Source organism: Episyrphus balteatus, chromosome 4 (genome assembly GCF_945859705.1).
Source record: "Episyrphus balteatus chromosome 4, idEpiBalt1.1, whole genome shotgun sequence".
In the NCBI taxonomy this organism is placed as follows: domain Eukaryota; kingdom Metazoa; phylum Arthropoda; class Insecta; order Diptera; family Syrphidae; genus Episyrphus; species Episyrphus balteatus.
In genome coordinates, this window is record NC_079137.1 from 46,910,833 (window position 1) to 46,938,608 (window position 27,776).

At 27.7% G+C, this 27,776-nt stretch overlaps 2 protein-coding genes, 1 long non-coding RNA gene and 1 pseudogene across 22 annotated transcripts in view; 2 read left to right on the forward strand and 2 right to left on the reverse strand.

The window, feature by feature from the left end:
- Window positions 1–8,653, forward strand: part of LOC129917777 (uncharacterized) — a 65,567-nt gene extending 56,914 nt beyond the window's left edge. For 3 of the 16 annotated variants that reach the window (XM_055997899.1, XM_055997897.1, XM_055997898.1), the window contains exons 10-16: window positions 65–91; window positions 473–763; window positions 2,021–2,342; window positions 3,161–3,314; window positions 5,000–5,107; window positions 5,173–5,328; window positions 8,360–8,650. In XM_055997899.1, the coding sequence (XP_055853874.1) occupies window positions 65–91; window positions 473–763; window positions 2,021–2,342; window positions 3,161–3,314; window positions 5,000–5,107; window positions 5,173–5,328; window positions 8,360–8,408 (1,107 nt within the window). In that variant the 3' untranslated portion in view covers window positions 8,409–8,650. Of the gene's footprint in view, window positions 1–64; window positions 92–472; window positions 764–2,020; window positions 2,343–3,160; window positions 3,315–4,999; window positions 5,108–5,172; window positions 5,329–5,509; window positions 5,650–5,950; window positions 6,325–8,359 lie in introns of those variants that run through there. The other 13 variants (XM_055997888.1, XM_055997889.1, XM_055997892.1 and 10 more) reach the window with 12 other exon arrangements.
- Window positions 8,654–11,518: 2,865 nt separating this feature from the next.
- On the reverse strand, window positions 11,519–12,849 carry LOC129918894 (uncharacterized; annotated as a pseudogene).
- Window positions 12,850–15,668: 2,819 nt separating this feature from the next.
- The window catches only part of LOC129920091 (mitogen-activated protein kinase kinase kinase kinase 5), a 108,035-nt gene continuing 95,927 nt past the window's right edge, over window positions 15,669–27,776 (forward strand). For 4 of the 5 annotated variants that reach the window (XM_056001271.1, XM_056001272.1, XM_056001274.1 and 1 more), the window contains exon 1: window positions 16,229–16,840. In XM_056001271.1, the coding sequence (XP_055857246.1) occupies window positions 16,721–16,840 (120 nt within the window). In that variant the 5' untranslated portion in view covers window positions 16,229–16,720. Of the gene's footprint in view, window positions 15,817–16,228; window positions 16,841–27,776 lie in introns of those variants that run through there. The other variant, XM_056001270.1, reaches the window with a different exon arrangement.
- On the reverse strand, window positions 15,961–16,464 carry LOC129920092 (uncharacterized). Its single transcript, XR_008773189.1, has 2 exons — window positions 16,369–16,464; window positions 15,961–16,250 (listed from the first exon to the last, which is right to left on the reverse strand). It is a non-coding gene; the product is annotated as an uncharacterized LOC129920092 (long non-coding RNA).

Here is a 27,776-nt window from a genome sequence, read left to right on the forward strand (position 1 = left end):
TTATTTTTTTACGTTTTCTTTTCATGTTCCTGTATCCTTCTCACAACTGTTTCATTTTGTTTAGAATAATAACAATCCAAACGCATTCAAGGTAATTAGTCATTTGGCCATTAGTTTTTATTTTTAGTTTTAAATGTTTTTATGTTTTTCATTTTTTGTTTTAAATTAAATTTTGTATTAAATTTGAGTTGCGTTTCATGAAAAAAAAAAAAAAAAAACAAAAAAACAAAACAAAAAGAACAACAAAATACCATTAAATGTGTAAAAACATTTTTTAAGCAAATGTTTTATTTTTTATCTAACAATATTAATGTTTTTTAATTTTTATTTTTAAAATATAACTTTATTTAAATGCTGCAAAAAACTAACTCAACCCAACGCTTAAATAAAAATGCGCTCTAAAACATACAAAAAAAACACAACCTTTTTACATACCTACTTCAAAAATAAATAACAAAAACCAAAAAAAAAGGTTGAAATTAACAAAGAAGGACAAATCGAAGTTAAAGAATCCCCATCACCAACAACATCCGAAATTAATAATACTGATGAAAATCAAATTGTACAAAATGATGAAACTAATTCTGAACAGACACAAATATCAACACCAACTGGATTGGATGAAAATCAATCAACAACACAGGATATATCAGTGACGACTGATATTACGGCAAGTCCCACTGATAGTTATCCACCAAACGAACCTGCTTTCGGTATTGATGAAACAGGTAATGGAAGGGATTTAAATGGATCGATAGATGAGGTGAGTGTGAATTATAAAAAAACAAAACAAAAAACTACTATAATGCTATATTTGTTTTTATTTTTCAAAGAGTTTTTATTTGTTTAGTTTGAAAAAGTTTTAATTTTGTTGAGTGTAGCTTATAGCTTAATAGCTTCGTAAAAAGTCAATAATACAATAAAACAAAAAGAGTAAGATATAAATTTTTGAAAGCAGCAAATAGCTTATCAGCTTTGATGATTTGGGTTTTACAACGATTTTTAAATATTTTTCAAGTTCTAAGTTTTTGTAAAATTGAAGAGGTTTTTATCTAATTTAAAAAAGTTTTGAGTGGCCGGCATATCCACTCATTCTAAAAATCAAAATTGTAATGGACTCATCTGTGGGAAAGTGATTCCTATACATTTTGCACGTAAACTAGTACACCGGTCGTGGAGCAAAACTCTTCACTTTTTTCTCCCCGAAAATTTACAGGAACCTTCAAAAGTGAATTTAAAATGCAAATGTGTATGGATTCACGTGCGTCGTGTTTCACAAGTATGTACTGGGCTGAAAAAAGTTTCGAACAGTTCGCTTGAAATAATTATATCCTCAGAGAAAATGATCGAATCCTTTAAATTGATGTCGATTCCGGGACAAAATTATCCAAATTCTTCACCTTATTGAAGACCAATATTTTTACACACTAAGGCTAAAGTAAGTTTTTAGCAGAGTTGTTCAAAACGAAGTCTTTTTTTATTACTTTTTGACCAAAAGTCTAACTTTCTAAAGTTTTTTTAAATTACATCAAATGCGGATTTTAACTAGGGTCGAATTACGGCACGATCATTCAACAGGAATCGGACATTTTCTTAAGGAAGAAATTTTAAATTCGAGGAATAGGTTTAGAAGTTGTAAGCCTATTTTAAAATCTCGATTTTCAGGGCTCTTTTTAAGTTTAAAGTTAAGTTAATAAACCAATTCCATTTTTGGTGTATAAAAGTCCATATAAATTTTGTCTAATTATGGATAGAATTTTTAAGAAAAACAGTAAATTAATTGTACTGTACTGTACAAGTGTCCCACCCGTTACGAAAAAATGCTCCATTAAAAAAAATCAGATGTTGAAAAGCTCCAAAAATTATTTTATTCTGTTAAAAGTTTATATGAAATACATTACATAATATTTCTTACAGAAAAATTAAAGCCAATAATTTTTATTTCTAGAAATTTTTTTCAATATATTTTCTTCAATAAAATACTTAATATTTTAACTTTCCATTTGAATTATTTTTATAGTTTGGTCGCCCAGTTGCTGCCTCATCGCCCAATCAAATGAGCCGCCAAATCAATGGTAATGGTAGTTACAATAATGGCTACAATAGTCTACCTAGAAGTCAAACCCATCCAACTACACCAATTCCCGATGACTTGGACGAACGCAGTCGAAGTAAAAAACGTAATTTCTTTGGAACGTTGAAGAAGCGCTTGGGACGATCGAAAACTCGAACACGATCGGCCGATCGTGATGGAATGATACCGTTCGATGCCAACAATCTAAATGGTGATTCTAGATCGTTGTCTGTTGATCGTGGTGTACTGTCGAAAAGCAATTCGCTTGGTAATTAATGCACTTTAGTTGTAAAAAACCTCATTTAGTCTAATTCTTTTGAAAACATCCATCCATCTTTTAATCATTAACATTTAAATAATTAACATTTTTACTAACATTTTCAACAGTGGTTAAAAGAAGAGTAGATTTTTAGGCTTGATTGGATTTTAATCTTATTAATTTGTAGTTTCGTTAAAAATATTTTTTTCACCTAAAATTTTATTTAAAATTTAGCTTTTTTATCCACTGTACTTAGTAGAATTATGTATAATTATTCCCAATTAATACCCAATATAAACTTAAAAGTTAACATTTTGTCACATTAATTCATTTAAAAACAAACAAAAAAATATTTAATTTAACCCGTAAAAGTTTGTGAACCTTCTTTTTTCTTCTTTTCTTTTTTTCTACCCTCTTTTCATGTCGATCAATGTTAATAACCGTCAATGTATCGTATATGTATTTAACTATGTTCCTGTTAACACACAACCTATACACTATAATAATTTTATTGCTATTTTTAAAAATATTTTTTATTAATTTCTTTTATTTTTATAAATTTTTCTTTTCTTTTTTTGGTGATCGTTAAATTATATCTATAAAAACACACACATACATAAATGGGCTTCATTGCACACTCGAAAATTACAAAACAAAAAAAAAACATTAAAAATATGGGTTCAATGTTGCACGCAACTTTATAAAAAAAAAAACACACAAAACATTTAAAATTGCTAAATAACGTTGCATACTTGTATGCGTTGCGTATATATTTTATGTTATATTTTGTGTTTAAAATTGGCAAAACAAAAAAAATACCAATATAGGTCCAAAAATAAATGTGACAACACTTGACCATTCAAGACGATCCTCAATTTCAGAATCTTCAGCTATCTCAGGTTTTTCATCGGCTAGCAACAAAACTTATGTACATGAAGCATCTACATTAGTATTGGAAACCATTGAGAATGGTGTCAAAAGGTAAGTGAATTTTTTTTAGATTTCCTTCGTTTTTAAAAATTATGATTTTTTAGCAACTAATGGGAGCTCATTTGAGACCCCCAGTTGCGATGCAATTTTTGAAATATGTTTGAAATATTGAGCCCCTGTGCCAATTTGAGGAATTTTTGTAAAGTCTAATCAGAAGACAATCAAGATGCTTCCAACGATAACCAATTTGTCAAATATTGAAAAGTAGTTCAGATGTTATGAGGGAACAAACCTACCTTCTCTCTAACGTACTTAAATTACATCCTCTATCCAGGAAGTGAAGCTATTTTAAAGCTTTTTAAAAGAAAAAAAAAACACAGTTTTAGAAGGAAAAAAAAGAAACTAAAATGTTTTTAAGTGCTTTGATTTGTTTGTTGACCTCTTTTGCTTAAACCGTTTTTTAGGGTACTTAAATAATTATAAGATTCTTTTGAGTGTGTTTCGAATTTTATTTTCATGGGTCAAAAATTTAAACTTATTAATTCAAAGAGCTTATAACATTTAACAAATATTTTCTTAAAATAAAACTGAGGATTTAGTTATTTAGCCTGGAAACTTGACTTCAGTACAGGAAATTTATTTTGGCTGAAACTTTCAGACCACTCTTTCATTTTCTTGGGTCTTAAATAAATAAATCTTCGTCTTCAATTTGAACACCAAATATATTTTCAAGCTTTCATAATAATTAGCCTAGGCAAATTAGTAAATCAAATCGCATTTTTCGTGGGACAAAATTTTTTAACAAATTTTCATTTAAAATAAGAACAATGCAAGAAAGATTTTATTAAAATAAGGTATACTTGTTCATATCATTAAGCTCCTCTATTTAAGGGCCTAAAAATATTAACAAAATGTGGAGTTTTCTTTAACTTTCATTTTAAAAGAAATCAATGATTATTTGTTTATCTTTTATAACAAAAAGAAAAATTAATTCCAATTTTACACTTTATTTTTTCTTATGTTTGGGACCTTATATTCTTGGTTCTTAAACTTGATGGATCTTAAAAATGGCTTAAAGAATAAGAACGGATGGGTATGCTGAGGAAACTAGGCTTTAAATCAGTAATTTTTTTTTTCTTGTTCCTTAAAGGCCTTATTTTCTAGGGTCTTAAATTGAATGAATCTTCATTTTGAATACCAAACAAGTTTAATAGACTTGTCTTCCAAAACAATGTTTTTATCGTTATAATGATTTAATAAAATTATAATTTTCGCATTTTATTTTGATCCTTATGTTTAGGGTCTGAAGATTAAGGAAACTCAAAATCCGTTTAGAACAAAATTTTGATTAAATATTAAATAATTACTCTTTTTATTCAAAATAACAACAAAACAAAAAAATTGTACAACAAATTTCGTATTTAGGTCTAAGACTTTTGGGAAATTCTGCTTAGAACAAAAATTTGTGTCTTCTTAAAAATTGATTTTTAAGACCCAATATTGTCTTATCTTAAGGTATTTTTTTCTTATGTTGTTATTTTACTAAATTATTTGTTATTGGAAATATGTGCAAGTGGAATTAATTTAATTTTTTTGAATTTTATGCCATAGAAAGTCAGCAGATGATTTTCTTTACATGATTTTTCCTTTTTTAATATTTAATTTTAAAATTTTGTTTTCTAGTTATTTTACGAACATTTTTTAAAAACAGTTCTTAACCGGTTTTGTTTTCTTAGGCATTTTATAGTTCCCCTCGCAATAGCTCAGAGGCCTAAATGGCGTCGCAAGGGCACAAAACTACACATATACAACGATCATACGTTTGTTGCCAAACATTTAAGCGGGTAAGTAACTTCTATGATTCTTTTGCAAAGTAAAAACTTATCAAAATACTCTGTTTTATTTTTAGAAGCCGCCTTGTATGTGCAATTTGTACAAAATCAATCCCGCGACGACCTGGCAAACAGGGCTACGAATGTCGTGACTGCCAAATGATCTGTCACAAACAGTGTCATGTGCGTGCACCACAAGCCTGTACGAATCCAACAGTTCTATCTATGGAATTGTAAGTAAAATTTTCATCAAAAATTCAAAATTTCAATTATTTTAGTTTCTTATAATATTTTTTTAAGGAATTGAAAATAATACAAGTTTTTCTTATTCTTTTTTTTTCCTTCTAATGATACACACACACTTCATTTTTAATAAAAAATGCCTTAAAATTAAAAATAAAATGCTCCCTATAGGTCCACATTACCGGTACTCTCAGAAAAAGATTTAATACAATAAGTAGCGCTGTGCTAATCTAATAAACTATATTTATTTATTTTTTTTTTTAATTTATGCTTCGATAAATTTAAAAGAAAAAAAACAGCTATAAGTAAAAATATTTAAATAAAATAAAAATTTAATTTTAATTTGCCTTATAAATAGTTTCTTTCTTAATTTTGTATTACAAAATTGTTCATTATTTCATTCATATTCATTTTAAATTATTTCCTTGGTTTGTTTTCTTATCGTTATCCTGTTGTTTAATAAATTATTTTGCCATTGCTTACATTTTTAATACATGTTAATCTTTTTACTATACTCCCATTCTTCAAAAAAACACTTTTAATAAATAAACAAAACTATTACATTTTTCTCTTCTTCCATGAAACCATATTTAAAAAAAAAAAATACTAAAGGATGCATAGTAATTTTATGTAGTGGTCATCTTTAAATGTTCATATTTTCTCGTCCATATTTTTACAATTTCTAAAACATTTAAATAAAATAAAAAACAATTTTGTATATAATTCAAAAATAATTAAAAAAAAAAAAAAAGAAATGACAAAACCAAATTCGTCCTTGCTCTGAGTGCTCCAAAATTAAATTGCTAAATTAATTATAAAGATAAAAAATAGTTTAAATAAATAAATGAATTACTTCGCAAAAGCAATTTAAAAAATAAATTAAAGTAAAAAACGTCAACTGCTACTTCTACGTTTGTAATATATTTTCGACCCAGATTGCAATGAAAAGCGTATTTTTTGGGAAAATACAGTTAACAAAGAAACGGGTAAGCACCAAATAATATCTTCGTCCAAAATGTGTGATGAGTTTCGTTGAGTTTTGTTTGAAAATACCACATGTTTCCTTTTTATAGAAAAAAATTTTTTTTATATACATAAGATTGAAAACTTATTTGCTGATTTTATGGATTTCCAAGCTTTGATACAATTTTATTGCTTATTAAAGCACAAAGTATTAAAATGTGCTTCTGCTTTTGAAAAAAAAAACAAAACCGCTTTGAAATTTTAAAATCATAAGATCAGAAAAAAATAAATTAAAGGTACGAAATTTGCATTTTCACATTCTTAACTCAAATTTTAAATTTCTTGCTTGCTTAACTTTCCTAATGTTCAATGCTAACAATTTTGTTGATGATTTATTTTTTTAGATACTAAAAAACTTAAAATTAAATATTTCTAAGCAATAAAACCTAAGCTCATTGAAAAAACTAGAAATAGAAAATTGAATCCTGAATGAAACATCTTCAGGTGCAAAAAAAAACGAAAAGAAACATTGAAAATATACAAACAACTTTTTTACACAGCTTTAATAAAAAATAACACAATACCAATATAATGGCTTCCACTCAAAAGGGCATTTTAAAATTCAAGAATTTGGTACATTCTGAAAAACAGACAAAAAAAATTTTTCCATTTTTTTTTTTCATTCAAAAAGTAGTGATTTTCATGAATTTTTCAAAACTTTCTCGAGCGGAAGCCATATGTGTTATAACAAATTGAATGAGACATATGTAAATTAAATACATAATATCTTTTTTTCTCATATGTCAACAAATTACACCAGAACTTGTACTTTTAATACAAATAAATTTACATAAACATTTTATTAAATATTTGACTAAAAAACGGAAAACCGAGTAATATTTTTAACAACTCATAAAAGAAGAAGAATTTAATTTTCAAAATTGGATTTGGTGTGTTTTGGTTAATTAGTGTTGTTCACTCGGGCGTATACTTACTATTTCAATATTTTTTTTTTTTTGTAATATCAAAATTTGACACTACAAATAATTTTTACATAATGTTTACTGATGCTGTGGCTAAAAAGTGTTATTTCGTGTATATTTCTGTAAGTCTAGTCTTGTTTTCTGGCTTTTTAGAATTCATTTTCCTAGTGGAACTAATTTTTTTGTTTAATTTTTTTTATTTTTAAGTAAAGATATTTTCGTAAATTTACGTGGTGTTATATGAAATTGTGAGAAAATCTTTATTTCTTTTACGAGGTATTTCAAGATCAGAGCTAAACAAAATCAGAAACAAAAAAGTTCTCGGTTTCACTCTATAAGATATAAAAGTGCGCTTAAAATAATACATAATGTGGTTCACAGAACCTGACAAAAAAAATTTGTATTTCCTTCCATTCGAGTACCAGTAGCAATTTTCAAAAAAAATTGTTTTGTGATATGTTTTATCCATGAACACTTTTAAAAAGATGGTTTCTAAGTCAAAAATAAAACAAAAATATTAAAATAATAAATAATTAAATTGATTTTTTTATGATTTTCGTACATATTTATAATGAACCCAGAAGTTAAGTTTATTATGAGCGAATTAGTTACTTCTAGTAAGATTGAGTAAGGTTTACTCCTTGTTGTAACGTCGGGAATCAGATAACACTGCTTTACTCTCTGCAAATTGCCTTATGTCTTAAATAGCGTAATAGTGACAATGCCAACATGTAAAATTAATCAGCCCTATTCTGCTATTCGATTCACGTGAAAGTCTAAAATAACATGCGTTTAAATGGCGGTTAAAATAAAATTTTCACAAAAATTGTATGATGGTAAAACATTTCAGAAAAGTTAATAGGTTTGGAATAATTTTTTTTTAAGAGCTCATATTTCAGCCATTTTGATTTTGCTTCAAAAATTTGGCTGTATCCTTTATTATAAATACCCCATCGATTTGACAAACGAAATGCTATAATAGTTTGTGTTCAAGATTAATAGAGTGTGTTTATAGTAAAAAAAAAATACTTAAAATTATGTTTTATTCTAATTAATTTTTAACTTATATTTTCAGATCAAAAATAAATTCCGCAACGGCAGATGGAAGCATACGAAAACTGTGAAAAGAAAACAAAAATATAAATAAAAAAAATATTTATCTAGAAAAAATAACAAAAAAATATTTATTTTATTTAACAAAAAACAAAATAAAAAAAGGAAAAAAAAAACAGAACTAGGATAAAATTTTCACATTTTTATGAAACAAGAAAACATACAAAAAATAACGAAAAAGCCTTGCAACAAAAAAATAATTGAAAATAAAAAACAGTTTACAAAAAAAAATATAATGTTAACTAAAATTAAGAAGTTTTTTTTCAATCTCGCACATTTACAATGAATATTTGTTTTAGTTTACTTTTTTACATGTTAATTGTTTTTTTTTTTTTTACTATTTTTAAACAGAAAATTGTGGCAATCAATCAATAATTTATTATATATATAATTGTTTTATTATTTTTTTTTTAAATAAAATCTCAATATATTAAATGTCATTTACACACAAAAAAATATATATAAAAAATGTTAAAACTAATATACATATAAATATTTTTTTAATTTTTTTAGTTAAACTTCAATTTTTTACTCGAAATGTAGTATGTTTTGTTATAAATATTTATGTTGTAAAATATAATAATTCTAATAAGGTGTTTTTTTGTTTATATACTGTCAAATAAAATTAAGAGAAAAATCTTTTAATTTTTAAACAAAAAAAAAATAGGTTACAGTTTTTCATACTTATAAACTTATATAAACACAAAACTCTCTCTCCTTTCTATAATGTGCAACCTTTAGAATAATAAATTTTATAAATCTTTAAACAAAAAATAAACTCATTAATACTATCTACATTAATATAAATCTGTTGAATATAAAAACTGTTTAAGAAAAAGTTAAATAATTATTTCACATTTTTCTGAGTGAAATTATTCCTAAGAAAGGCTTTACCTACAACCTTACAAAATCTCAAGAGTTTAAAAAAAAATTAATCTCTGTTACGAAAAAGAAATTATAAAATAAATACAAAAAAAAAAAAATTGTACACAAAATCTTTTGACGAAAAACGAATAAAATTATTTATGTTGGTTAAGGATAAAAAGTGTTTGCGTTTTCATTTTCAATGAAGATGGATAAGATCTGACTGACAAAAGCCGGAATTCCGTAAGACTACGAAGCTTAAGCCTAGTACGCAGCTGAAGCGAAACAAAATTTTCCCTACAAACATAGCACAACGAAATCATTAACGAAATTAATTGGATAATTTTCGAAAATCTTAAAAAAACGAAGTTATCTGTAAAGCCGGTTTACGGACGATGATTTTACGTGATAACGTCGTCAGAAAACAATTGAAGCGTTTACTTTTTTCAAACAATCATAATTTACAAGAAAAAGCTAAAAAAAATACCTTTTTTATTTTCTCATTATTAATTTATTTATTTTAAAAGCTTACAAAAAAAAATTATGCAATTTAAAAGCCAAGTATTTCTTCTTAAGAATAACACCATTTTTAAATATTACAATGAGCAAAAAGTATTAAAATAATTTGTTGAAAACAATCATTTTCATCAAAAAAAGCAAAAAAAAAAAACATGAATTTTTATCTTCTCTCGTCATTAATTCCATTTTTTTCCCTAACAACCTATACAAAATTTTATACCATCTGATAGCTTATTGTCTTAGCTCAAAATATATACATATATCGATCAGGTCTATGAGACATCTACAAAAAGAGCTAGAATTTTTTGAACTCGATCAAATTTCATTAAAAAAAGCAAAAAAAAAACATTTATTTTTATGTTCTCAGGCTATGGAATCAATTTTTTTGTTTGACAATATAAAAATATATACCATTTGAAAGCTTATTATTTCACCTTTCATATGACGTATCAATCTCATTTCAAAGATGCCTACAAGAATTTTCAGACGTAGATTACGGTACTTCCCACACTGATGGCTGTTCAGGGGGCAACAGATCTCCACTGGTGTTTTGAGGTTTTTCGCAAGTTTCTTGATTTAACATTGTGTAGCTTGTAGTTAGTCTACCGTTATGTGTGATATACCAAATGAAACGTAATTGTATCAGGATGCTCATAAAGGTTTAATAAAATTTCTATCTGCTCTTGGTCAAAAGTTATTACTTGTTGAATTCTAAAATTTTATTTTACCGTTATCTCAAAATTGTGTTTTCGAAAATGATTGATTCGCACACATTTAGTCGTGGTCATGGTCTATCATTACTCCATATATATTATTCCTGTATCTATTAAAAAAAAAGATAAAAATAAAAAACGATGAAAATCGGTAAAAAACGGTCAAAAAACGTGTGTTTTAAAAACTTGTTTCTTCCGTTTTTCCATACACATGTATGCATAAGGCCAAAACCTACATGTCCTATAAGTTTGAGATTTTTTTAAAGCTCCAAAAAAAAAACTAAAAATCAAAAACTACCCAAAAATACCCCTAAAAAACGAGGTGTTTTTCAAAAATTCATATTTCGAAACGCAGAGTGTTGGAAAAAAATTCGTATTAGACGCCTAATTTTTTTTTCTCATCTTTCACGTGGCACCTTTAGAATTGTCAAAAAAAAATTTCCCTACCCAAAATCATCATTATGTCATAGCCCCAGCACGTGTATATCGTTCAAACAAAACGTTATAGGTAGCTTAGGGCCATTTGCTGATACGATACTTAAGAGTTTATGTTTGACATAAACCCTTAGGTACCACATATTGGTTTGCACCAAACCTAAACCTAAACATAAACTTCGATAAGTAGAACATTATTTATGTCTACGAAAAAGTAATACATAAAATATTTAGGTTTGACATAAGGGATTGAAGCGTTTTGAAAAATTATTTTTGAATATTTGGTTTTTTATAAATAAAAAAGGTTTTACAAGAAATCAAAAGAAAACGTAAATAAAAATGGATTTTGAAATTCTGGATGTGTTTGACGATGACATGGAAATCCTTGAAGTGATAGAAATTGGCATTCCTCGTCAAATATATGAGAGAAATGAATATTTTTCTTCATTTGATGAGCTTTCTTTTTACAAAAGATTCCGCTTAACAAAAGAAATAACCATTATGGTTTTGGAAAAAATAGAAATTTTGTTTCTTCAAATCTTAACATGCAGAAACGTATGAATTTGATAAATGATTACTTTGGACGTTTGTAACTATTTAATCACTGTTGAAGGGCAAAATAAAACGCATATTTATTTAAAAAGAGATTGTTTTTTTAATAATTCATACACAGAAACAATAAAATCTTTAAAAACAACAAACATACAAAATTAAAATTCAGAAAATCCCTATGTACATACATACAAACATTTGTATGGACAAAATAAAAACATGCATAAAGGTAGGTTCTGCGACTATTTATTGTTTAGTTTTGGCTGATCTCATCAAAATAAACTTCAATTTCCTTTAAAACATTTTGGGCATCCTTGGCGGTGCAGCTTTCTTTTTTAATCTTTTTTAAAAGTTCAGTCTTAATTTGAATATCTAGCTCCATGGATTTTTTCTTCAACTTATGCTCGATATTTCGTTGGTACTTGTTGTCAAAGGCTTCTTCTTTCAGAGTATCGTACTGCAACTTGGCAAGTTCTATTTTAATTCTTGATAGTTCAGTATACTGCTCTGTTATTTTAGTGTTTGGTACACTTGAAGCAACGGGTCTTCTTCTAGACATCCAAGGTGTATTTGTCTCTTGGTCAATGCTTTCAAAAGATTTTTTAAAACCTTTTGACATAATCACTTTTGGTGTTTTTTCTTTTTCAACATCCTCACCGGAAATTCATTCATTAGCCTCACTTAATTTGGGATCACAAGTTGATTGTACTGGGGGTTTCAGTTTGGGATTAATACCTTTTTTTAACATAGACGGTTTATAACTGCTCCAGTCGTTGTTTTGGTTTGGGTTGTTATCAATCTAAAATCAAATTATGTTGTCTTTTATCAATAAGAAAATTAATTAAATTCCATTTTAAATTACATTTTCATTTCGTTCATTGGATTGGCTATCTCCATCAAACTCGTTCTCCAAACCATGAACCGTTTTTGGATTCATAATGGAGATAGCAAGTTCGAAATTTGGGTCCGTTGGTTTGAACTGCTTTCCACCTCCAGTTTGCAAACATGAAAATTTTTCTTGAGCAGCTTCCTTCCTGGTTTCCCCTTTGTAGTTTGCATAGAACCGTTTAAGTGATTCGCCACTTCTATAGCAGGAAGCTCCGGATTGACTGTTGAAATTTGTTTCGATACGTAGCCAAGCACTTTCTTTATCCTTCCAAGTTGCAGCATCAGTTTTTTTATTTTCTATTACTCCTCTTTCTTCATACACACAATGAAGGAGCAATGATTTTTCACTCGATGAAAAGTTAGGATTTCTTTTTTTAATTTTTTGCGACATTTTTTCTCAAAAACACAATAAAACAAAAAAAATCAAACATTCACCGATTAGTTTTCTTGCAAAAATTTTAAATTTGACATATCGCATTTTTCAAAGTGAACTTAGATGTATTTCAAATCTCTTTCTTAGCTATGATCGACATAAATTTTTACGTGCAACACAAATAGATTTGTGTATAACATAAAAGTTATGTGGAACCTGGCTATTAACTGGATTTATGTTTCGAATCAGCAAACGGGCCTTAGTTTCAGAATTTTGTAGAATTTTTTCTTAAATGCAGTTATTGTTAAATTAGTCTCATCTATCTATAACACAAAAAATCAACTCTTTACAACTTCGGGTTTAGATTTTAGCCCAAATTTTATCTTTACGTTTTACCCCTGTTTACCCTATTAAATGGTGGAATTTTTTAAAATCCTTCAAATGTATTTAACTTTAGGTTATTATCTTTCAAATAAGCTATAGAAGATTTTTGTTTATTTTTAATTTTGAATTGAAATTTTTTGCCGCACTGCGAAAGTGCGAGAGTTTAACGTTAGAAAATGGCGTCACTTTTTTGTGGTGGCTGCCATGGTTCATCGATTTATAAGACGTCAATAAATTTATAATTTTTTAAGCTGAATGCATAGGCCTGTTTACTGTGATCTCATATCTGTAAACCAAAACATGTTTTCGGACTTTGATCCGAAAATATCTACATCCGAATGAAGGAAAAATATATTTCGAATGCAAATTAACCTTAGCGTAACTGCATCTCTGTAGAAGTGTAGGCCCAAACATTTTTGCAATACAGCACTTCAAATGATGAAAATTCTTCCCACAAACACAAGTAGTACGGTAAAATAGGCATTGAAAAAATTAGTTCTTCTCATCAAACATGACAAAAAGTTTGCTTTTGGAATAAGAATCAAGGATTCGGGAGAGGGTGAAGGTCGAGAAAACAGTGAAAAAATCTGCAATAAATCGAATAAAATCAATTGTATAATGATACCCTTGCAAACCTTATGAATAATGTTGTCTTTGCTATGGGAATTGCCAATCAAATAGGATGACTAGAGAAAATGTGAATTTAAAAACAAATTTGTAATAATGGTATCTTATTGAAATCTAGCTATTTTTTTCTAGAAGCAGGAATCTTAACTTTGTAGGTACATAAAACATAATACCGTGTGAGAATACACTTAACCGATGCCAGGATAGATTTTTGACACATTTGAGGTGAATAGATAAATTTGCAGCTGTAAAGAACTTATCTGCTTTTAAGCTGTATGAATTGGGATACATTTTTTACGTCACAAAATAGTTTTTTTTTTCAAGCTGCAAATATCTAAAACTTTCAAAACGCGTTGCCCTCCCTACAAACAATTTTGCCTCTATAAAGCTTTATAGAAATAACGGTAGCATCTATAAAGCTTTATAGAAGCAAAATTGTTAGTTGGGCTGTGAATTTTATTTTTGGTAAACATTCACTTATATTTTTTTTTTACATAATTATATTGAAATATATTAAGAAATATTAGTTTTTCAATGCAACTCATTGTTTTATTAGGCCTTGTCTTCACAGTTAGGGGTATTCACGGTCCGGTGCAGCAAAAAGGTGTAAAAATGCTAAATTTTGTTTTTCTACTAGATACTACAACTACAACAGACAAATTTTGCACCATTGTATTTTATTTTTGCAATAATGGTTAGGGTATAGTTTAAGTGTAAAAGTGTAAAAAAATTGTAGTCTGTATATTTGGTTGTTTTATTTTAAGAAAATGTTACACTTTTAGGGTCAATGTGGGTAAATGTAAACAGGGGTAAATGAGAACATGGCTCATAACAAGCTTCAGTTAAGTCTCTTTGACTTTTACATTTACCCCGAATTTGTAAAAAAAAACACAAACATGGTGGGGTATTTGTAAACATGCCATATTTGACAGTAATGTAAACAATTTGGGAAATATTTGTTTATATTTATAAAGAAGAATTGTCATCATTTCATATTTGCATTTGAAGATACCATTCAAGTTGTTCCGTGAAAACATATACAAATCTGAAGTCAGACGAAAAAAAAGACATGAAATTGTTTACATTTACCCACATTGACCCTACAACGATACAAGACCAATTGCATCGAATCGTGAATACCCCTAGTGTTGTAACCAATCACGTTCCAATTAATATTTTCTCGGAACAAACTTAAAAAAAAGGAAAATCCTCATCTTACTTGCCTTGCCTACAACATGAAAATCAAATTAACAATTCAATTAACAATTCTGCTCCTTTAAAGCTTTACAGAAGCAACAGCAGCATATGTAACGCCTTTTACAAGCAAAATGAAAATTGTGTTAGAAATTTTTCAAATAAGCTTAGAACTGAGAAAATAGTTGTAAGAAGATGAAATTTTTTTTTTATTCTCTCGCGTTGGTAAAAAAAAAATGTTTGCTCAACGGACAAGGTACAGAAAATAAGGTAATATCTTTCAAACGATGTCAATATTTGATTGTCAAAAACCGGAAACCCATATCTGTCATATACTTTATTTTGAATTTTTCACTTTTAAACTACCTACGAAAAACACACAAAAACTGGATTATTATCCAATTTTTCGTCTGGACAAACAAATTTTGACAACGTTCGGAATTATACCTCATTCATTAAACTGTCCTCAATGGAAACAAGTCATAACATTAATGATGTAATCACACCACAAATAACAATTTTATGAACACACCCTTCAAAGCGCCATCTATAGCCAAACACTCACAAACCAAAAACGTCAAAAAAATTTCCCACATACCTACATTTTCCAACTGGAATTTCCAAAATGGCGATCAAACAACAAAAAAAAAAAACAAAATTATTCACCGCATTCTCAACGAAACAAAACGAAAATTAGAACATCCAACTACTACAACGCAAATGGAAAATAGGAACATTCGAAATCAACCAGAACGTCGAGAAGTGTCAAAAATACAAGTCGTGTCGTGTTGTCTTCGCCGCGTCCGTCAAGAAATCTTAACAAAAAAAAAAATTTTATTTTTTCAACACAAAAAAGAAGAAAGAAAAAAAGTAAATCCATTTTACTCCACCTACTCAACACACAAATAAATAATTCTTCTAAAAACTTTTATAAATTCAAACTTCAGTGAAATCAATTCTGAAAGAAATGAAAAAGTTTTAATAAAAAAAAAGAAGAAAAAAAAGAAGTGAATGCAAAAGAAGAAAAAAAAATCATATTTTTCGCCAGCGCCCAATTTCTTTTCTTCTTATTTCTTCTCATCTCTCTCTTTCCAATTCCATATTCCAATTCGTTTTTCTTTCTGCGTGTAAAGTGTTCTTTCCAGTTAGCGTGTTTGTGTGTGTGTGTAGTGTTCCTCAATTCCATTTCGTTTTTTTTTGCTTCTTTGATTTCATAATATAGTGCTCTCGTTCTCACTAATCTGATTCTGACGTCTCCTCTTGACGATGGTTATTTCTTGTGTATAAAAAATTTTCTTTCTTCTCTTTTTTTTTTTTTTAATTGTATTGACAACACGTCAACGAAAATGTAAATTAACAACAAAAAAGTCGATTAAAATGTAAAAAATTTAATAAATTTCGGTAAATTATTAAACAAATTACCCTAATTAAATGAAATAATTGAAAATAAAAAGGTTTTTTTTGGAAGAAATTTAAACCAAACAAAGTTTCTCTTAGTTTTTCGACGACGACCTTCACTCTTTGTTAGTGTTAGTGTGTTGGTGTGTGTGTGTGTCAAGTGTGGGAAGCTCGACGAAGCCTTTTCTTTCCCATTTTCTCACAATTCCAGTTCCAGTGTTGTTGTGGTGGAATAAATTTCTTTTCGATTTCAATTCCATTCAATTCCTTGAAGAGTGTATCCTTTTTTATTTTTTTGTCGGGGGGGCGTTCAGCATCGAAAGCAAGGAAAATCCACGAGATTTTAATTGATTCATAACAACAAAAAACAACAACAATGGCATCGTCACATCACAACGCCAATCTGCTGAGCTCGGATATATCGCGACGTAATCCGCAGGACGAATACGAATTAATACAGAAAATTGGATCGGGAACATACGGCGATGTTTACAAGGTAAGTTAGGTTAGGGTTGGAATGGGGTGGAAATGGACAGGAGGGGTCGTGTCAAGAGGGGAAACACTGACAAAAGAGGTTTAATGAAATAATGAAATTATTTGCACCTGCTTCTTGTAGCCTTTAGGCATTAGTTGGTTGTTGGAGGAGAATGGGGAAGGGGGGAATTTTCCCTTTGTATCTTTGTGTTTGTCATTGTCAGTTGTTTCTGTTGTTGTTTTCTTGGAAAAGAAGATGTTAACGAGAAAACACACAGAGACAAGGACACGAGAATGTGTGTGCTTTTTGCTTCAGTTTCAACCATCTTCATGTTGTGTACCGAAAAATGGTGGATATATATGAAAATGATGATGGACCATGATGAGAGAGAGTGGGTGGGACCTTTGACCTAATTTCCATTTCCCCTTTGAATAGAGCTTCTTCTTGTCAGCTGCCTGCCGAAAAAAAAGAAAAACAAGAAAAAAAGGATAAAAATGTGGAAAAAAAGAAATAAGGCGGTGGTCCTTGCCTCGGTGTTGTTGAGAGTACACGAGCACTTCTGTTTTTTTTTTTCTTTTATTTTTTTATTTAAAATCCTTGAAAAATTAAAATTAAGGGTTCTTCTTGGGGTTTTTTTTTATGTGGGTTATGTTTTCTTTTTGGTTGTTTTTTTTTTTGTTGCCTTTAAAAAGCATAAATCAGTTTGTAATGTGAGGAAAGTTGCTAGGAGATATGGGAAATGGGATGAAGATGATGCAGAGGTTTGGGTTTAAACATCTTTATGAGATTTTACATCATTTTTGGGGGAAATAGTGAATTAGACTTAAAGGGGTTTTTGTTCCGAAATTTACGGGCAAAACTTTATTCAAGATTAGAATTCAAATTATGAGAATTAAAGGATGAGACTTTACTCCTTGGGTAGTTGAAAAGACTTTAAATAAAGTAGAATTTTGAGCTGCTATCGGTCAGAAGAAGATGAATGAAAACATTATTTCCTGTCAAAAATAGAGGGACCTTGAGATGTGACTGTAAAAACAAGAAGAGTGAGCATGGGGGGAGGGAGAAGTTTTTTCACTTAAACAATTCTTGCAACCAGACAGCTGCGGAGGAATTTCCTAGATAAAATCGACGTTGGCGTCTAGAGTTCCAATCAGGATAAATTAGGTAGGTACTAGGGTGGGTCAAAATACAATTTTTTGGATTTTCAAAGAGGCTCATTGATTAAAAGATGCTAAATGGTTCGGTTAGCTTATAAGTAAAATTTCATTTCATTATTTTAAGCCTAAGTGCCTCCGGATTGTGGTTTCATTTTTGAAAAAAAAGCTGATTTTTGCCAAAAAACCACACATGCTTTTCTTAATTTATTATTATCTCATTTCTTATACAAGCTAATTCAGGAGGATGTGCAAAAAAGCTTAAGCGTGTAGGTTGGGTCGGGAAAAGACAAAAATCGTATTAGCGGGGGTTAATATTCGCCCCCGTTTATCCAGGAATGGCAATTTTCTTAAAAAAAATGATTTAATTAACAACGGTTATACCTACAACAACATGTTATACTCTTTTTCGTTAAGTCCAAAATCTCTTTTTTATTTTGCTTTCAAATAAAGCTGTTTTATAGAACAGTTTTTGAAAAATTAATTTTCAAAATCTAAATTTTGAAAAAAAAATTTAATTTTCTAACTAATTTTTTTTTTCAAAATTTTATGTGATTAAGTACTATTTAAGTTTTCAAAATTCAATGCTCTAATTTGTTTTTTAATTTTTCTAAGACTTGTTCATTAATTTATGATACATTATATCTTTCTTTCATTTTTTTTTAGGGGATACCACGCCTCCAAGGTAGAAAATCTTAAGTTGGAATATGTTTCCTTTGCATTAACTACAATTCTACCAAGTTTCAAGATTCTAGATATATCAGAAGTATACTTTTTAATAATTGATATTAATTCTACCAAAATGGGCTGTTACCACGCCCCCTGAATCTTAAATCTCAATTTTTCGATTTGTTTCTTTTTATGTACTTCAAGATCCATCACCAAAACAAGTTTCTATGAAAACTAAAAGTTTGCCATAATTTTTATCATAATTTAGTTAGTGTGTTAGTGAGTAAATCAGCTACTCTTTTTGCGATTTTTTAAGGGCCTTTTTCTCAGAAACTACTTATCCTACGTAGCTGAAAGTTTTTGAGGAGCTTGATTTTGACTATGTTAACCCTTTCGAGCCCAAGCTATGAAAATCAATACAAAAAAATGTTTTTTCGGTATTATCGGGTCAAAAACATCACAACTAAGAAATATTTGTATTTGTATTTGTATTTCAAAAAAAAATCACATGATACAGTAAGATATAATCTTTAAGAAGTATCTAAGTTTGCTTACCAAGTGAATAGCAAAAAGTTATTTTCCAAAATAATAAATAGCAAAACTAATGTGTTATTCTCATGTTCAATGTAAGTAACATGCACTGCCTATGACCACCAAAAAAAGTCGGAGAACTGAGAAAATAACTTTTTATGAAACTATAATGTATGCTATTTCTTCTAAGCAAAAAAACAAAACACTTTCTGCATTAAGATTTTTTATATCTTTTTTTCAAAATTATGACCATATTTAAAAAATTTTTTTGCAAAAAAAACAAATAATGTGAATTTCAGTCCCTTTTTCTATAGAAAAAAAAAAATTAAAGGTATGATATTAAACTAACTTTTTGTAATAATCCAGTAACTAGGCATTATTATCATTCAATTAAGCCATCAAAACCTAAAAAATTGTTTAATTTAATATTTTTTACGAATTAAAAAAAAAAATGTTACATGAGAGTAACGCTGGGTCCGAAAGGGTTAACAAATAAAACGAGTTGGAAATGTTTGACATTATTGAAATAAAAGTTAGAATGGTTCGAAAAAGGCCTGAGTTGTTTCCTAAGGGAGTAGGACCAAAGTTCATAGAGAACTTGGCTGGGCAACCGGAGGCAGAAGATAAAGTCTGATTATAACCAAACTTTATATTATTGTTCTATTCACAGTTTGGCACCTTTTCATCACTGTGTACGTAAAAAAATCAGCAAAAAACATGTCTCCATACATTTGTGACCCAGCCTAGTAGGTACTTAGTAATTTAGAGCTTAGGCCAAAAAGGAGCGATTTTAAGGCCGCGTGTGACAGTACCTATAGAAAAGAGCTGAGGTGGAAGCACGTAATATGATGAGCAGAGGCAATACCTTGTACCTACCTACCTTATTTGATTCAATCGAATGTTCTGCATTGATAACCTTCTACTGAACTAAATAACATGCTAATGGCACTCGATGAGGATTTGACAAATTACTGATATCATAGAAAAAAAAAACTCTTGTTTTATTTTTTCATAAATACGAAATCTATAATAATTTTATTAATTTTTCCAATCCTTTCATTTGGAAAATAAATTCGCAAGCGTAATGACAAAAATAGTAATATGTATGGACCACAGCTGAAGCGATTTTAACAAGTGTTTTTCTACAGAAACTAAAATAAAAAAAGTACCTATTCAATAACAAAATTAAAAAAAAAACGAACATTGTTTTACATTTTAATCTTGTATTACAAAAATATGAAATTTGTATTGCTTTAGATTAAGATGGTAATTGCTCTTGATGCATTTAAGTGTCTGGTATTGTTTAAAAGCTTAACTCAAAACAATCCCTTCAGAAATTTAAGAGGTATTCGTAAAAGTTGAAACATATTCTTAATTTTAGGTACTTGTTCTTAAATACTTTCCAAAATAAAAAAATTTTAATACACGAAATATGCTTAACGTTACCGTCAAATATTTTCAAAACACTGCACATTTTCAATTAGTATTTGCAAAACCACCATCATTTTATTCAAGAAACTAATTTTTTAAGTGGACAATATAATAAGAGTGTTTTGTTAAATTGCATTATTTGTTGGTAATTTTTATATTATCTTTATTGTTTATATGAAACCAACTTAAATAACAAATTTTAGTTTTGAAACTAAAAAAAAAATGGGCCGCGCGAAGCATTGCTCAGAAGAAAAACGGCGATCACCAACTCTCGACAGAAAGATTGTTAGAGAGGCTCTAAATGATCCCTTTTCAACATCCACCTTTATAAAAAGAAATCTGTCATTGGATATTAGCTCTCGAACGATTCGCCGTCGCTTGCAAAACAATAATTTGCATGGAAGAATTGCAAGAAAAGTACCACTGCTTAGTAAAAAGAACATTAAACATCGCATCACCCAAGGAATTGGCAAAATATCCTTTATAGCGACGAAACTAAAATTAATTTGTTTGGATCTGATGGCCGAGTTTACGGCCGAAGTAAAAAAAATGAAGAATTGAACCCAAGGAACACAATAAAAACCATTAAGCACGGTGGTGGCAACAAAAAAGTTTGGGGTTGTTTTTCACATGCTGGGGTAGGTCCTATCTTCTGGATAAAAAACATAATGACAAAGAAGCTTATCTTCAAATATTGCAAGAAGTTATGCTTCCATATGCCGAAGATCATATGCCATTAGTGTGGACATTTCAGCAAGATAATGACCCCAAACACACAGCTAAAGTTGTTACAAGGTGGTTTGATAAAAAAAGTGTCAGTTTTGCGATGGCCATCACAGTCCTCCGACCTAAACCCCATCGAGAATCTGTGGAAAACCCTTAAACATAGTATCATTTAAAAAAAACCACAAATTCTGAGGCACTGCATAATAAGATAAAATCTTAAAAAAACGATTTCACTCTTATTATTTTGGCCACCACAATATAACAATAAAAAAGTAGCTTTAAAATTGAATAGGTAACTAAAATATAGGTAATAAAGTGCAATTTATTGATTTAGACTTTCGTCTAATTAATCACAGCTTCTAATTCTTTTTTTGATTGAACTTATGAGTTTTTGGTTGTTATTTTGGAAAATTACGTCCCATTTGTTCAAAATTCGTCATGGAAATATGTATACCATAATTTGAAAGTTTTCCGTGAGGCATTGAGGAATATCCCGCATTAATATGAATTCTTGTCAAATAAATAAAACGAGCCATGTGATCCACCAGCATATTGCTTATGTACCGGTCCGAAATTTAAGCTCCTTCACTATAACCGCAAAAGACACAAAAATCAATGTCTCTCAAGTTAGCAGAGCAAGGTCAGCAGAACATATGTTTTATTATTGGATCTTTTAGTGCTAATTAAGTGCCCCAAAATTAAATTAAGTGCTCCACTACTTTTGGAGAAAATTAATGTTCTACTAACTTGATTTAAAGTTAGCAGAGCAATTACCAGAAAATGTCCTAAACTGTTCGTAGAAAAATCGGGTTTGGTATAATATTTAGGTGCTAATTAAGTGCTCTACGAATCCAAAAAAAAATTTCAAAAATAATTTTTTTTCTGTGATTTTCGAAAAAAAAATTTTTTTTTTTTTCAAACTGTCTTAAATAATTAAGTGCTTAACTAATTTAAGTTATGTACCCCATTTTACGAAGAATTTTCCGAGATTTTTCTACGAGCAGTTTAGGGCATTTTCTGGTAATTGCTCTGCTAACTTTAAATCAAGTTAGCAGAACATTAATTTTCTCCAAAAGTAGTGGAGCACTTTAAAAAAAAATCGATTTGAAAGCGATTTTTTGTTGAATAAATCATGCTCGGCGAGTTGTCTAAGACAAGTAAATCGCATCAAGATCGATTTTGATTTTATGTTTTTTGAAAGATATTGGATATTAATGTAATGTATGTGAGGTCAAATAGTTAAATTTGTATGATTTTTTCCAATAAGTTTAAAATATAATAGTATCTAACTTTAGAACCGTTTACACTACAGTTCCTTGCCTTATTATTAGGCCCAAGTGAAAAAAATACACTTTTTGGTTCATGTTGCTCAATTTTTAAAGTTTTTGTCGAAATATCTAAAAAAAAATTTTTGTCTCATTTACTTACACTTTTCATGTAGATACGGATTCACTTATAGAGAGTTGAAGAATTTATAAATTTTGATAGCAAATACCGTGCAAAAAGGAATAAGTTCTAAAAGACGACCGGAGAATTTCCAGACCGGTCCAATAGGTACCTTAATTTTTGTATCGAGGATTAACATTACATTCTTAACTTTATGTCAAGGGGCACATTATGCACAAATACAGAATCTTTGATCCTCGAGTCTATTCCCAAATCGTAGAATCAAAACGAAAATCTTTAAGAGCTTAATCCCTTTTGAACATTATTTTTTATCGAAATTTATGAATTCTATAACTTTTTTTTTTAGTCAATCCGTCAATCAACATGATAAGTGTAAATAAATGAGACAAAAAAAAACTTAAGATATGTATTTCGACAAAAAACTTTTTAAAATTCATCAACATGATCCAAAAAATTGTATTTTTTTCGCAAGATACTGTAAAAAAATTAAAGAATTTAAGTTCTACATAAAAACCCATGCATATTGATAATGTGTCTTACGATAAGTCAACTGATGAGTCCAAGTGAGCTCCAAAGAATCGCCAAATTTGTACTTTATTTTGTATTTCTGCTTCAAAAATGCTATTCATATAAAATGGTGCATTTATTTAACTATGCAATTATGCATTTCTCTAAAAATCATCATTTAAAATAAGAGTCTGTCAAATATACATTTTTGTTTTTTATTTATTTTGTGGTTGCAAATGGCGATTCTTAGTTAATGTAGTATTAATTGATAAGGGTAAGAAGGTTAACTTATTGAACAGACAATTTTTAATATTTTTAAGTCTCATTGAAAATTCGATTCGACTGCTATGCAGTAATGTGACGTTATCTATGGACATATAATACCATTATTTTTAACGTAAAAGGAAAGGCTAGAAATTTTCATTCAAATTAGGCTTGGAGTTTTACCTTAGTATTGTATGGCAATGATTACAGATAATTTTGTAAACTCCATTTTTCTTGGTAATATTCATTTTCCTGCTTAGTTTTGTTTTAAAAACGCTAGATTGGATCAATCGTTTTTTTGTATATTTGACTTTTTGAAAAAAAAAAAAGACTAAAAACTCAGTTTTATTGCAATTGCTTCGAATATAGTTACAAAGTTTAAGCAAAATCATTATAGCCGTTTCGAGAAATTCGCTATAACTTGAAAATTTTGTATGGGAGGTAAAAATCCACCCGTCCGTCGTCGACCCGTTTAGGTTGTGGAAATTTGTGCAGATGGACGCACAGACTCAAAGGCGGGCCAACGGAATTACGAGACCTACTTTTTCGGACTTCTCTATCATCATAATGTTGGTTTTGAATAAAATCTCGAATTTTTTTTGACACGAAACTAATAATAATTGACTTATTGAGCAAGTAAAAAAATTGCTTAAAAATTAAAAAATAATCGTACATTGAGGTTCCAAAATTACAAGTAGTGATATAAAGTTAGTATACATTGTATCCCGAACCCCACAGGTGGATCACTAGTGTGAAGCAGTAACGTGGTAAGGTTATGATCCCCTCGACATCGAGATCATAACAGCGCCGACAAAAAGGAAGAAGAAGATACATTGTATCCTTGATGCACTAACAGCTATTCAGCCAAACCTCCAAAAAATAAGTAGAAAGTAACTCCCTCTTTTTTCATTTCCAAAATTGAATTTCAATTACTCCGATGCCAGCACATGTTAGTTTTACAGTCATACAGAAATTCACAATCAAAGTCCAAACCTAGAAAGGAAACAGGTCCGTCTGTCTGTCTGTCTGTCATCGTCGTGGTCGGGTTTTAAACTCATTTAAAAAACTAAATGCTGAATTTAATTAATTCCCTTCTCCATCAGCCACTCCATCTTAATGCACTTCAAGTAGGCTTAAGCACGTAGAAGTACTCTTCGTAAGTGAATATAAAAATAAAAATTGTCATTCCGATTAAGACCATCTCTCCCTGGTTAACTTACTTACTGATGACGATGATGTTGATGATGATGATGAAATATTCCCAAATCGAAGGGATGGCAATGGCAGTAACGAACAAAATACAAACGAAAAAAAAAAAATAGAATGCCTCTTGGCTGTTATTAAAAAATAAAGTTACTCCATCATCTGGTTTGGTTCTTACTTGTGTGGTGGTGCGGTCTGCTGCTTCCCAACGAGAAACTTCAGAGTAGACTTTTTGAAAATAGGAAAATGCAAAAAAATAAAACACAAACTGCTAGAACCCATTTGCAGAGGCAGAATAGGAAAACGAAAAAAAAACCTTGCACCACCACCACAATTGCAATGGTGAGGGTTGCCATAAGTTTTTTTTTTTTCATTAAAATTGAGTTTTAGAGATTTTTGTAAAGCTTTTTTCGTTAAAAACAATTGTGAAGCCATTGTGGTAAGTAATAGTTGTTTTAATCCTTTTTTATATTATTGAAATCAGCAAATGAACTCCTTTGGAATCTATGATTATTCTAAATGAACTTTAAAGACCTTTAAAAAAGATGGCAACCCTAGTTGAAGTGGGTACCCTCTGGACCGGCCTCCGTGATTTACACAGAGAAAGAGAGTAAGCAAAAATGTAGGAGACACATGCAACCACAAAAGGTGGGCGACACGCTAATAATATACGAAAGACTACGATATGACGACGACCACGATGGCGATAGCGATGGCAATGGCGACGCAAGAAGGAGGCAGTGCAGGAAAAAATAAATCGATAAAAGTGAATTCTAAGGAGATTGGGTTGGGTAATTTTTTTTCCTGTTTATTTTTTCGCTTTTTTTTAGATTTTACAATTTCTTTCATTTTTGCAAATTGATGATGAATACATATGAAGGAAAAGCAATTGCAATTGAAAAATAAATAATAAAAAAAAAATATACCCTTTTTTCGTTCATGTAATGTTTGGAAGCAAGTTCTTTGTGTTTTATGTTGCTGAAGAAGAACATGCCCTCGTTTGATTTGATATTTTCTAACAGAAGTTTTTTGAGAAATAGGATTTTTTTTTATTTTTTGTGTTTTTTTTTTTATAGGCATTCGATTTTATGGGCCGAAAAGGTATTTTTGTAGATTGGAGCCTTCGATTGACCTGATTGTCTCTTTATTTTTGAAAAGAACGCTATTACTACAGAGATAAAGAGAAAAGAAATGACGGATGTTGGAGTTTATTCAAGTTTTTTTTTTTTTTTTTTTTTCATTTTCAGGATAAGGTAATTTTAAATACGTAATCGTGCTATGTTATGGAGTTCATTGAGTATTTGAAAGGCATTTAAAAGTATTCAAAGATTGCACTAACTTTAAAGAATCTGTTTGAAAAACTTATAATACGAACTGTGAAATGAAAGTAAATATTAAAATAAAAACACATCAAATTCGCAGAACGTTTTTTGGTGCTAAAATTACTTAAAATTACTTTAAAATTAAATTAGGTGCTCCAGTTCTTTAAGAAAAACTAATTTTTGCTAAAATGAATTAAAGTTAGCAGGCCAATTCCCGGAATATGTATTTAACTCATAGTAATTAAGAATTGATTGAGCGTTCTACAAGTAAAAAAAAGTATCTTGAACAAAATTGTTTTACAAAAAGAAATAAATTACCTAATTAATTTATAGAAAAAATAAACTAAAAAAGGATTATACAAAATAAAAAGTTTAAAAAAATTAAATAAAAAAAATTAAAATTAAAAAAAATTAAAAAAAAAATTAAAACAAATGAAAAATAAAAATAAAATAAAATAAAATAAAATAAAATTAAATTAAATAAAATAAAATAAAATAAAATAAAATAAAATAAAATAAAATAAAATAAAATAAAATAAAATAAAATAAAATAAAATAAAATAAAATAAAATAAAATAAAATAAAAAATAAAATAAAATAAAATAAAATAAAATAAAATAAAATAAAATAAAATACAATACAATAAAATAAAATAAAATAAAATAAAATAAAATAAAATAAAATAAAATAAAATAAAATAAAATAAAATAAAATAAAATAAAATAAAATAAAATAAAATAAAATAAAATAAAATAAAATAAAATAAAATAAAATAAAATAAAATAAAATAAAATAAAATAAAATAAAATAAAATAAAATAAAATAAAATAAAATAAAATAAAATAAAATAAAATAAAATAAAATAAAATAAAATAAAATAAAATAAAATAAAATAAAATAAAATAAAATAAAATAAAATAAAATAAAATAAAATAAAATAAAATAAAATAAAATAAAATAAAATAAAATAAAATAAAATAAAATAAAATAAAATAAAATAAAATAAAATAAAATAAAATAAAATAAAATAAAATAAAATAAAATAAAATAAAATAAAATAAAAAATAAAATAAAATAAAATAAAATAAAATAAAATAAAATAAAGTAAAATAAAATAAAATAAAATAAAATAAAATAAAATAAAATAAAATAAAATAAAATAAAATAAAGTAAAATAAAATAAAATAAAATAAAATAAAATAAAATAAAATAAAATAAAATAAAATAAAATAAAATAAAATAAAATAAAATAAAATAAAATAAAATAAAATAAAATAAAAAATAAAATAAAATAAAATAAAATAAAATAAAATACAATAAAATAAAATAAAATAAAATAAAATAAAATAAAATAAAATAAAATAAAATAAAATAAAATAAAATAAAATAAAATAAAATAAAATAAAATAAAATAAAATAAAAAATAAAATAAAAAATAAAATAAAATAAAATAAAATAAAATAAAATAAAATAAAATAAAATAAAGTAAAATAAAATAAAATAAAATAAAATAAAATAAAATAAAATAAAATAAAATAAAATAAAATAAAATAAAATAAAATAAAATAAAATAAAATAAAATAAAATAAAATAAAATAAAATAAAATAAAATAAAATAAAAAATAAAATAAAATAAAATAAAATAAAATAAAATACAATAAAATAAAATAAAATAAAATAAAATAAAATAAAATAAAATAAAATAAAATAAAATAAAATAAAAAATAAAATAAAAAATAAAAT